Source organism: Rhinolophus hipposideros, assembly GCF_964194185.1.
Source record: "Rhinolophus hipposideros genome assembly, chromosome: 11".
NCBI lineage: Eukaryota > Metazoa > Chordata > Mammalia > Chiroptera > Rhinolophidae > Rhinolophus > Rhinolophus hipposideros.
In genome coordinates this window covers 67,522,578-67,534,849 of record NC_138057.1, presented here as the reverse complement: position 1 = coordinate 67,534,849, position 12,272 = coordinate 67,522,578, and the positions used below count along the sequence as shown (strand labels likewise).

The following is a 12,272-nucleotide window of genomic DNA, read 5'->3' as shown; positions in this document are numbered from 1 at the left end:
TGCTCTTTCTAATACACCACAGCCAGTCATTCAGAAAACTGAAACCATCCAGTCAACACATGTTTGCAAGACTGATAAAAATAAAGGAGTTAGAAAAGCCGAGGGTGGCCTTGAATTATTTATTCAGTTGCCCGTGTGTGAGGACACAGGCTGGGGGAGGATCTGGATATGTTTTTTTAAGGGAAACACTTGTAGTCCCTTAGACCACAGATGTGAGGAACAGCAGGAGGGCATGAGGATGGCCAGGGGCAAGAGGTTGGCATTGATGGATGTCGTGGAAAACACCAGAGATTTTGCAAAGAAAGAATATTTTCAAGTAGCTAAACAGCTCTGGAAAACTTTGTACAGGATGGGAGCTAATATCTTCTGAACATAGAGAGTGTGTGCTGGGCATTTCATAGATGTCATCTTGTTGAATTCCCCCACAAAAGCCAGCTGAAGTGGGCATGATTAGCACCTTTTTCCAGAAGACACTGAGGGTCAGAGACGGGAGATGTCTTGCCCAAGGTCCTAGAGACTAAGAGTGGTGAAGCTGAGAATGCAACACAGGCAACCTGACATCAAAGCTTGTGTACTTTGAACTAAGCCAATATTCAGGAGTATAAACTCTGCACATACAGGAGAGTGACATACACAGGTCCGTTTCTTTACAAGTTATTGAACTTGTGGACTGACTTCCTTTAGCCGTAGCCTATGGTCTACATAGCTGTTAACCCTAATTAGACATGTTTCTGAAATGTCAGTTTTAATTTAACATATGATAACTCCGTTATGAAATCTCAAACTGAACAGAATAGCTATTGTATGAGCCTCAAGTACCAACTGACTATAGGTTATTAAAAACATATTGATTGAAGCTGAGGGCACTATGTAATAGAGACATATCTCATTACACAACAATTAACCCTCCAATAGGTTTCCAACAATCAGATGGTATTTATTTAATGGACAATAACTGCTTTATGAAATACAAATTGAATACATACACAGGAAGCTTCATTTACAAAACTTCCATTTTTAAGTGGAATCGAGGCCAAGGCTTGACCAAAAGTCTGATACTTCTCATTGCCACAGAAAAAATAAATAAATCTACAGGCTGCTGGAAAGCCTGCTCTGAAGTGTCACATGAGGTTTCCCAAACCCAGCTCTGAGCTCCCAGTGAGGGCAGCTGGGGCAGGGGAAGGGGGGGTTTCTACAGAGGGGCTCGGGAGTGCATTTCCTTCCCTGCGATCACATTCCCCCAGCTGCCAAATGAAGGTTCTAGACCAGGGACTGATGGTAGAAGGCAAAATTAGAGCCCAAATTTAACATGGTGCCATGAGCTGATATATTTTCTCACACACACACACACACACACACACACACACACACACACACCTCCTTCATAATTCGACTTTTGGAAGCACTTACTGAAAACACATGGGAGTCTGAGACCAGACATTGCCAAATATGAGTTGCAGCCTAACTCCCACAACCTCCTATGGGCTCTTGGTCAAATCGCTCAGCCTCTTTGAGCTTCAGTTCCCTCCTTATCCGGAAAAAGGGGAAGATGATCCCCCTTTTATAGAGTTACTGGAAAGATTATACGAGAGTCTGTATATAAAGCATTTAGTACAGAATCCAGCACAGACAGAGTCAACACTCGGTAAGTGGCGGCAAACACAACCATCGATTAATATCAATTAATGATTAGTGGGTTATTATTTTCAGCAGCATCAATGTTATTGTATCATTTTTGGATAAAGAGGGGCTAAGGGGGGCGAATATACTAATCTGTCCTAAATTATAGCCTAATGCCAATAGAGATGTTATCATCTTAGACCATTTTCATGACCTTTTATTATATATATATATATATATATTTTTTTTTTTTCCAGAGAATTTTTGTAAGAGTTTATTTAAGCAGAACTCATGCTATATGTTGGGGAGCAAGATCTAAAATGCTCTCCATTTCCATGACCCTTTAAAATCTGGTTCACACTTGGTCTCCTCAGGTGGACTCAATGCTGAAAGGTACCACAAGGGAATATCTGATTCAGGTCTCCACCTCAGGCCACTGAGGCGTCATGTGACCCACTTTTCAGGGGAGGAGAGTAAGACCCAAGGAGGGAAAGTGACTTGCCCAAGGCCATACAGCTAGTACATGACAGACAGGGTGGCAGAGCTAAGGTATTCTGCGCCTCCATTTATCACTCCCTGGTCTTCTAAAAATTCTACCTTTCATCCTACAAAGAAACACGGCGCACAAAGATTCTAATTATATATTATATATACGCATGTTGATCCATGTGTAATGTATGAATATATACCCATACACATATGTACACGCTCATATATAATATTTCTATGAAAGTGTTTGCCAATTTCAAATCCTGAGCTCATGGAGACCAAACCAGTATCTCTATCCCAGAGGAGGTTCTGGCCAAAGAAGTTTCCAGATTTTCAACAATAAATTAAAGCTAAACATTCATTCACTTAAAATGTTTTATTACTTGTTAATTTCTATTAGTCATCATTTATCTTATTCTCCAACCCCCAAATTTATAATGTGCCTATATGGGCCTGTCACTGTGCTAGGTGGTGGCGATCCCCATTAAACAAGAGCAAGGACAAAAAACACAGCAAAATCTCCAAGTTTTACTTGCTTTCCAAGTTTCCTTTCTTGGCAGGAGAGAGAAGGGGGAATCAACACTGCACAGACCACACTCACCTTTCAAAGGAGTGGCCATTGATGGGGGGGAACCACTCCAGCGTCACGGAGTCGGTTGTGTGGCCCACAATCTGGGGGGCCAGGGCGACAGGCGCCGGCTTCCTGGAGGGCTGCCAGCTCTGGTACACCAAGTCCAGGTAACAGTGCATTCTGGCCACTTGATTGGGCGTGAAGGAGTCAGTGCAGTCGTCATCTGCAAGCAGGCAGAGGGAGAGATAAGAACCTGACTGCACGGGCAGGCACGCAAGAGAATTATGACGTCTCCTGGCGGCTGGAGGGCCAGCAGCCCAGCCCTTGCCAACTCAGAGCTGGCCTCTTCCAGTGCTCAAGAGTTAATGGTCTGTGAACAAATTAGTGTAGTCATCACTTCTGGAGACAGGTGAGAGGGAAAAGGAAGAACTGGAGGGTGGGCGGAACAAGAAAACTACATCTATGGCTGGAGAGGGAACAGCCCAGAGGTCATGGCTAAGGACAAGGGCAAGATAAGCTGCTTTCCATGAGCCCCCAAATCCACTGGTCAGTAAGTCACACATTCCCTTATCTGCTCCCTCCCTCACCACTCATTCACTCTCTCATTCATTCATTCATTCATTCAGTTACTCATTCACTTGTTCTTTTATGCATAAACTTGTCCATTCATTCCTTCACACTCATTCATCAATTCTACTATGTACCAATGCAGTGATATTGTCCTTCAAACAAACCTTCTGAGTATCCATTACATATCCTCTGCTCTGTGCCAAGGGCCAAGGTGCCAAGGTGAAACTTAAGACATTCCTGCCCTTGAGTAGCTACCAGTCTAGATAAAATGCGAAGGGCGGTTTATTGTATGAGTCAAGGTTGTCATAAGGCTGTTAAAGTTTGCCATGCCGACCACTGATGAACAGAAGGAGATAGCATGTTGGGGAAGGAGAATGAACAAGAGAGACTTCCAAAGGACGTACTTGAGGTCAACCAGATAGCATGGCTAAGACTGTGAAAGAAAGTTGAGGGACTGCAGGAGACGGAGCTCCAAGACCACAGAGGCAGGGGTCCCATGCCGTGAGCACAGGCCTGAGAGTCAGGCAGAGCTAGCAACAATCCAGGCTCGGTATCCATGCTGGGAACATGAGGATAACTGCAACCTTCGCACAGCACTGACCCTGGGACGTCTGCCGTGTACTCAGTATGAGCCAGGCAACGGGCACTGTGCTTTGGGCATTTAACTTTCCCACTGGTTTTGGAACAAAGACTATGGGTTTCTCCATTTTACAGAGGAGGAAATTGAGGCTGAGAGAGGTCAAGCAACTTTTTTAAGATCACAGAACGAGACACAAACCTGAGATCTGAACCCAGACAGTCTTGACTCCAAGGCTAGGCTTCTACTGTGTTTGCTTGAAAATAAGACCTAACCGGAAAATAAGCCCTAGCATGATTTTTTCAGGAGGACATCCCGTGCACATAAGCCCTAATGTGTCTTTTGGAGCAAAACTTAATATAGGATCATCAATATGAGAAATATGATAATCATTATGAGAACTTCTTTCTGAACATAAATGAGACTTTGTGTGGGTAAAGCATCCTGAAGGTGCTTGATTAATAGGAGTTGAACCTGAGTCTGAGGGGGCTGGGATACAATCTCTTAAATGTCTTTAGATGGAATGACCTTCAATCCCATTCTCTCTTTTCTAAGATGGGGACTAAAGGCGGTGACCCAAGACTCAGCCCCCAAGGAATAAGCTTGCCTCCCATCTCTTCCTTCGACAGCTTTCTTCAGCTGCCCCAGGGACAGGGCAAGGCACTGTTTTGGCTTGCTTTCCAAAAACACCACTTCCCGGAGGTGTCCGTCTGCTCAGGGTTTCTGCAGCTGGGCCCCAGACAGAGGAGCACGGGCCTGGCCAGATCTTAAAATAAACCCACCACTGGGAATCCTACAGCATACACTCACTTCCCCTTATCAAACAAACAGCAAATAAGTTTGGGCAGGTGCTGGGCAGTTGGACGTGACCTTGAGAATCCAGCTTGGGGAAGGAACAGAGATGCAAGGAGGTTATACACAGAAGCTGCCTCTGATCCCCTTAGGAACTTTGACAGTCTCCTTTCCACTGCCCTGGGGAAGTCTTCCCTACACCTGAAGGAAGCAAAAGGGTCTGGTGTCTGTTAGCAAGCTCTGTAAAAGAATGACTAGCCTGAATCTCTCTCAAGCCCCAGTGTTGCCTTGGATACCAAACATTCTATGACTCCCGACTGGCTGCAGAATGCAGTGCAAATGTCTTGGTCTGAGAAGAGCCAGGCCATCAGGTAAATTTTTCTTTTTTACTATGAACTTTGCCCTTCATCCTGGGAGCCCTGGCAAAGCCACTGAATAGGCTAGAGTCAGGAGAAGAACATGATGGCTGCGAAGCATGGTTATATAGTTAGATTAGTGCAGGAAGGAGCTGGAGTCAAATGGGCACGTGATTGCATGCCCGCAGTTCCCCATCCGTAAAGTGGAGGTGATGATGATAAGGGTGCTTATCTCAGAACACAGCGAGGGAGAAGGGGAGTGGAGTACCAGTAACCATGATAAATGCTCAGTAACTGTTCACTGCCACATGACAGGAAATGGCACGTGTGTGTGTGTGTGTGTGTGTGTGTGTGTGTGTGTGTGTAGGCAAGTGTTGGAAAATGGGAAGCCAGAAAAACACAGAATAGAAAATATTCATTCTGTTCGATCTATGAATACCACACTTGGGAATTCAATAGATAGGTATTCATGAACAAATATGGGGAAAGGTACGTACAGGGATTTTTGAAGCATCATTTATAATAGTAAAAATATTTGAAATGACACGTCTCTCTATTAATAAGGGAATGGCTGTATTCGTTAGGCACAGGCATAGAACAGAATACTAATTACTCATTGCCAAATAAAGAAAGTAACTTTAGAACTCAGGACCCTCCGGTATAAATTAGTTATTTAAATCAATCCCACTACATAGAGTTGTTATGAGGATTCAACCAACTGGAGCATACAAAGCATTTATCAAGATGAATGGAGAGGAAAAACCACATATGTTTTCTTCTAAACCCTCTGATTTGTTTCTTGTTTTCCCCCAAAGAAGTGCATTTTCCTTTTATAACTTAAAAATTAGCCATTCCCATGTTTGTCAATAAAAAAAAGAGTTTGAAACATGGGTAAGAGATAGAACCCGGCAGGGAAACAGAAATGCATCTGTTTTAACACTGAAGTCAGAAAATGAAGTCTGTCCCATTGTGCATTGCTAGGAGACCCGCTGCTATCAGGGTGGGTGGGAACCAAAGGGTTTCCATTTATCATGAACGCTCTGTCTGAGTTAGAGAGTATCTGCAGTCAGCCCCTCTTGGCTTGCAGTCACCACACGCTTCCTCTCCTGAGGACTGTGGCCTCCAGATCCTGCTCTCCAGGGCCGACTGGCCCACTTTGTTCTTCTGTCTCCATCTTGTCCCCTAGCAGGAAGAACTTTGGGGATGTCAGCATGTTGGGATTGGGCACCAGTCCCCTCCCCCCATGCTGTTGCTGTCCTGCCTGAGTTTGCGAAGGGAACTTTGTTCTTCAGAGACTATCTCCCTCTGGGGCTGGGAGGCCACAGAGCAGGGAGGTGAAAGGCATGCACAGGGTGCTTCCATTCCCTGTGGAACCACAGGCAAACTGCAGACTTCCAACAGCCTCAGTTTCACCCAGGGTGAAATAGGGAATCACCATGTGACCTGCCTCCGAAAGCGGTGGGAGCATTTAGCAAGCAAACCCATACCTGGTGCATGGCTAACTAAGTTGCTCTTTGTCAAAGTCCCTGCCTTTTTGCTGTTTTAAAAAAGAGTGATAATGACAACAGTAATAATAAGAGATGATAAAAGTTATAGATATTCATTGTAGAACACTTTTAATATAGCAAAAAAGGTTGCAAAGAAATAAATATCACCCTAAACTCATTACCTAGAGAAAATAAATTAATATTTAGTATATAGGTATGTGTATATGGATATGAATATGTGTAATTCTCATCACACACACACACACACACACACACACACACACACACACACACTCCCGTCTTACACTAGACATAAGATTCTGTGACTATTTTCACCTTAAATAGCTAACAAATGATCCTACTAATTGTCACTGATTGGGATCTAATGACATTACCAAGGACAGTTCTGAGCCCTTCACCTGTCTGATGACACCTACCGTCACACAGGTAAGTGTGATTATTCTCCATGGTATCGATGAAGTGACTGAGGCTCAGAGAAAAGTAAATTGCTTGGCTCAAAGGCATGGAGGGCTCAAGCCCCAAACTCCATGCCCTGAACCACTGTGTCACTCGTCTTCTCTGTCTGCACCCCTCAATCATTTTCCACATCTTCTGTAGTGACCACATAACGTTGTAGCCTGCGGAGGCCTTATTTCAGCAATCCATTCCCTTTGGCCTTGGAAGCAGTTGCTAATTTTTCACACATAGAAGCATTTTTCTTCTATGCCTGGCAGGTACTAAATGCCTAATTAATATTTGGAGAATACACTTTAGTAAGAACATTCACATGACTAAATCTTTAAACGCATAAACTGACTTATTTCCTTAGGATATAGTCCTTAGAAAGAGGACTGCTGGGTCAAAGCGTGTGTACGTATTAAGAGGCCCTGACACTCAGGAATTTGGTAACAAGACATCTGCCCCCATAGGCTGGAGAAGACCTGGTTACCACACTCAAGGAGGCCCTGACTCTTGGCACCTCCCCACCCCACCCTGTGGCCTATTATCTTCAGGAAGTAGAGTCCAGGCTGTTGCCTTTTTATCTACCAGGGCTTATCCAGCAGCTCAACGTGACCATATGTTCCTATTGTTCAACGAGGCTTGCGCCCATCACCTCCCTGCTGCCTGCTTGGTAGTACTTGGGACCCTTTTAACTTCCCCTAGTTTCAGAAAGGGAGCCAAATAATTATTGATTAATAACACAGGCTGTGCAGTAAGAAAGGTTTGTCTTGGTTTTGCTGTGTGACCCTGGGCAAGCCACTGAAGCTCCCTAAAGCACACTTTCTGCATCTGTAAAATGGGCGCAATAATAATAGCCGTTACCTCCCTGGGTTATTTTGAGGATTCTCTGAGACAAACCTCTGAAGCGTTTCACACAGTGTCTGGCATCTTATAGGCACTCAGCAATTATTATAGACCAGCACTGACCAATACGGTAGCCACCAGCCATGTGTGGTTGTTTCCATTTAAAGTCATTAAAATCATTTAAGACTAACAATGCAGTTCCTCAGTCTCACTAGCCCTATTGCAAGTGCTCCATGGCTTGCAACCTGGGCAGCAGACATAGAACATGCCTATCTTTGCAGAATGTTCTATGGGACAGCATTGCACTAGATTCGTTACCCAACCAGTGAACAGGCCTGAGGAAGAAACACCCAGGAAGGAAGGGACTGGAAGCGGCTGACCTGGTAAGGTTTCCGCCCTCTTGCCTTGACTATACAGCCCCTGTGCATGGCTCTCCCCAGCCCTGAGAACCCGGCCCTGTTCTGTATTTTGAATTTCATCCAGCTGCTTTTGTCACCTCATCTATCAGAGATCCTAAGGAAAACAAACATTTCAAAGCTCGTGGTCGCCTTGAATATGCTTTTGCGGGTGTAAGTTTGTTATCGTAGCTCAGTGAATTAGTTCTGCTGTTAATGGGTCACTGAGCTGAGGGGTTCCTTTAAAAAAACAACAGTAAATCAATCACCCTTTAGATCTGTACAAAGGGGAACAAAAAACAAAACAAAAAAAAGATTTAGTTTATGGGGGTCTGGTAGCTAGTGGCTGCTCCTAGGCCCTTAAGAGGCCGGCAAACTTCCAAACTCATGTTATTGTTTATTTTCCATGTGCGTCGAGCTGGCCAAGGAAAGGTGCTACAGAAATGGAACGTAAGCAGGACTATGTGAGGGGACAGGGCACCGGATGTGGGATGTCGGCTTGGCTGGGAATGGGAGCCCAGTGGGAATCTGCTTTTGAGGAAATACCCAGCCCTTGGGTCTTTTTAAGAGACCTAAACCTAAAGACTCTTGGTTATTGACACTTTAAGGGACCTTAGATTTGCACTGTATGAACCCGAGGCCCCCAGAGGTCATCAGCCCAAATGGGAAAGCAGGAAGATCCATTGGGGATCATCAGATTCATACGGTTTTCATAGAAAAATCCTCTCCCCACACATAATCTGAAGTAAAACCCCAACAGAAATGAAAAACAGTTGGAAGGGGGGCATCCCTGGTTCAAGCAGAGATGGGGGCCCACTCAGGGCAGCCCCCCGAGGCATCTCTGTTGAGCGGAGTGTGAAAACCACCCAGGGTGTTCCATTTTCCACTCACTCATCATCCACTTCCCTTTTGAAGAGTGGCGCGATTATAGAACAGAAAAAATGCTTGGAGTCAGATATGTGCCCTGGGGCAAATGACATCAGTAGTCCTCAGTATTGTCATCTGTATAATGGGAACAGTTCCTACTCCATAGGTTTTCGGTGAGAATGAAATGAGATGATGGTGTGTAATAAAGTCCTTTATGGACAATAAACTTTTATATAAGTAGAAATACGATTATGGATAAGAATCAATTTTATAGAGCATTTACTCCTTTTTGTCCCTCCTGGACTCTCTCCCTCTCTTTCTTCCTAGCAAATATTTATTAAGCCTGAAGGCCCTGTTCGAGGTGCTAGGAATACAGTGATGTATTAAAGGCAATCTCTGCCTTCATAGAACTCACTTGTTCTGGAGGGAAAAGAGTCACCGAAATATTATAATAGAATTTGTGCCGGGTTACCATATGCAGCTTTGCAGATCTCACACAAAGACTCTCGGCTTAAGGGGTCAGTGGTGAGGGTTGTGGACCGCCCAGAGAGAGGGGGTATCTTGTTCTAATTTGCCAAGATGAGGGCTAGAAGTGGCCTTGAAACACGCAAAAAGGAAATGTAGAGCAGCCTAGAACCCAAAGAATGAGTCCTTAATACTGTTACTAATGAAATTTAAAAGGGTTTTGATAGGATATATGCAGTTATAGGAAAAGGACATATTGATCTCATGTAATAATTTTGTATTTGTAAAACCAAAAGCATTCTTTGTGGTTTTTTTTCATTTGGTTGGTTTCTGTTTTTGTAAGGAAACAGTAGAGGAGGGTGTGCGAGTTTTATGTTTTAAAAAGAAAAAGTTTGATCCACCCCTGGCAGAGAAAAATACAGATGGGCAAGTAGGAGAAACCTAGGAGATATAGTCCAAAGAGTCCATTTTCTTGAGAAAAGAGAGGGGACACTGTAGTGTGACCTAGTGGCAGAGGCAGGCCTTCTACTCCGGTTTCCTGACTTTTGGTCCTGGTCTGCTTCCCATCGTGGGTCTTCCTGAGGCCATTTCAGATGCAACATCTTTCTCGTCCCCTAAGGGTATCATGGAAGGAATATTATCCCTATTGTGTGGGGTGAGGAATTGTTAGTAGGAAGAAGACTGCTTAGCAAAGGTAAGCAGCTTGCTCAGAGCTCCTCTGAGCCCAACTGAGGCCCGGCACCCCTGCAGAGAGAAAGGTCCTACCTGCGTAGCTCATGAAGTTGTTATAAGGAGTGTTGAAGAAGCTATGGAAGCCACAGGTGTCGTTTCCTGGGCCTGGGTCCCCGCAGAACTTGTGTTTCGGGGCTGGGTTGGTGTCACTGCAGAGGTCTCCAGTCTCAAAGGAGGGCTCCGTTTCCATGCAGGGGTCACTGCAAGACTGGATTTCCGAGATGCCTCGGAAGATGTGATAGAGTCCCAGGCTGTGCCCAATCTCATGAATCATGGTGTGGGTGTGCCCGGGAATGCCATAAAAAGATGGGTTCAAGACAATGCCACCTGCAAGGGAAAAACCAGAGCATTAGGCAAGCAGGACACTTGGCGTCCTGGTCCAGGAATCTCTTAATCAAGGGGGTGCTGCCCTAAGTAACTCCAGGCTTCTCCACCCTATGACTCCACGGCCCTGGGAGCTGTTAGGACTTGTACTATGAATCACTGATGGCGTAGGAAGGCGTCTCAAAAGTCATTTTATGCAATGCCTTCATTTTTCAGAGGAAAACACCAATGCCTAAAGAAGGGAAACAACTTACCCAACGTGATTTCAAACTACTTTAAAAGAGGTGGCATGATTATAACCTAAGGACTTTGATTTCTGGGCTAGTCAACCTTTCTGCTGTACCTTCTTCCTCAGAAAGTCACGCTCTGGCTTATACACATTCTACTTGCTTTTGTTGAAATGAAGCCCCTCATGGTTCGGACACGTTGGTTCCAGTTCTCATTCTGCCTTCACTAACCCGTGACGTTGAGCAAGCCGATTACCGTCTCTGAGTCCCATTTCATCATCTCTAGAGTCTATGAGAGTGAGACACTCCTGAAAGCCGGCACCACGTTACACTCACCATTATAATAGTGAGCGTAACAGTCAACATTTCTTGGGCACTTATTACATCTCTTCAGGCCTGTGCTGAGGGTTTCTTGTGTATAATCACACTTAATCATTCACAACCCAACGAGACAGGCACTGATTTACACAGAGGTGAAGCAACTGGCCTATGATCAAGTTAGTCATTGTGGAGCTGAAAGTTGGACCAAGATCCTTGGGTTCCAGAGCCAGGGCTCTTAATCTCGTTCTACTGTAATGCCTGTCGCAGGGCCTGGAACATGGCGTCTCAGGAAATGTGTGTTGAATGTTTGCTGAATGCTGACCCAACAAAATAAGTTTTACCAGGTCTAGTCACATGTAAGGAGCTAGCATAACACCTTACTTACTGTCTAATCACTCGGTGCCCCAAGTGTAGCTCAAGAACAAGCAGCATGAGCGTCTCTTGGAGGGTGATTAGAAATGCAGCATCTCAGGTCCCATTCAAGGCCTACAGAAGCAGAATCTGAATTTTAACAAAAGTCCCAGATGACCTGTCTGTACGTTCTAGTGTGAGAAGCAATGGTCTACACCGCATGCCTTAGAAGACTGAGCATTGCTTAGCTTGGGGAGACAGATGGAATGGATCTCAGGAGAATCAATGAATAGCATTGTTCCATGTTCATTTTAGGCACTGGAGAAATACGTATAGGCTAGCAGAGAGATATTTAAACTTTAAAATCTAAGTGTGTCTAAGGGAAAGTTAAAATTCAGGTCTGAGCTCCCTGTAAGTTAGTAACTTTAAGTGCAGTTTTATAAAAGAATGTAAGGAGGCAGAGCCTTGTTGATTTGTCCTGGCAAGCCTGGAGTGGGCAAGGGGGCGGGAGGTTATCTCGGACTAAACTGCTGGGAGGGTAAGCTCGCTCAGTCATGGGGCTCACGGAATCTACTAATTCTGAACTGCTCGGAGCCTTCTAGCACAAAGATAAAGATGTATGAGAAGGGGTGTGTGTGTGTGTGTGTGTGTGTGTGTGTGCGTGTGTGTGTGTGTAGAGGCAGGCAGAGACAGGGAGGAAGAGAAATTGAGACAGGAAATCTCTCTCAATTATTTTCTGTCAATCATAATATGAAATATAATCTCCTTCCCACCCAAGACTTTTTCCAGAGATCATTGTGCAACAGCAGAAGAAGTGTAATTA

The 12,272-nt window shown here is 44.7% G+C and overlaps 1 protein-coding gene across 1 annotated transcript in view; it reads right to left on the bottom strand.

Annotated features, from left to right (window-relative positions):
• PAPPA (pappalysin 1) overlaps positions 1-12,272 on the bottom strand; it is a gene marked incomplete at its 5' end in the record, with an annotated part of 228,179 nt that overhangs the window by 161,263 nt on the left and 54,644 nt on the right. Inside the window, 2 exons of the mRNA XM_081066643.1 lie at positions 2,711-2,903; positions 10,260-10,553. Of these exons, the coding sequence (XP_080922769.1) occupies positions 2,711-2,903; positions 10,260-10,553 (487 nt within the window). The remainder of the gene's footprint in view (positions 1-2,710; positions 2,904-10,259; positions 10,554-12,272) is intronic.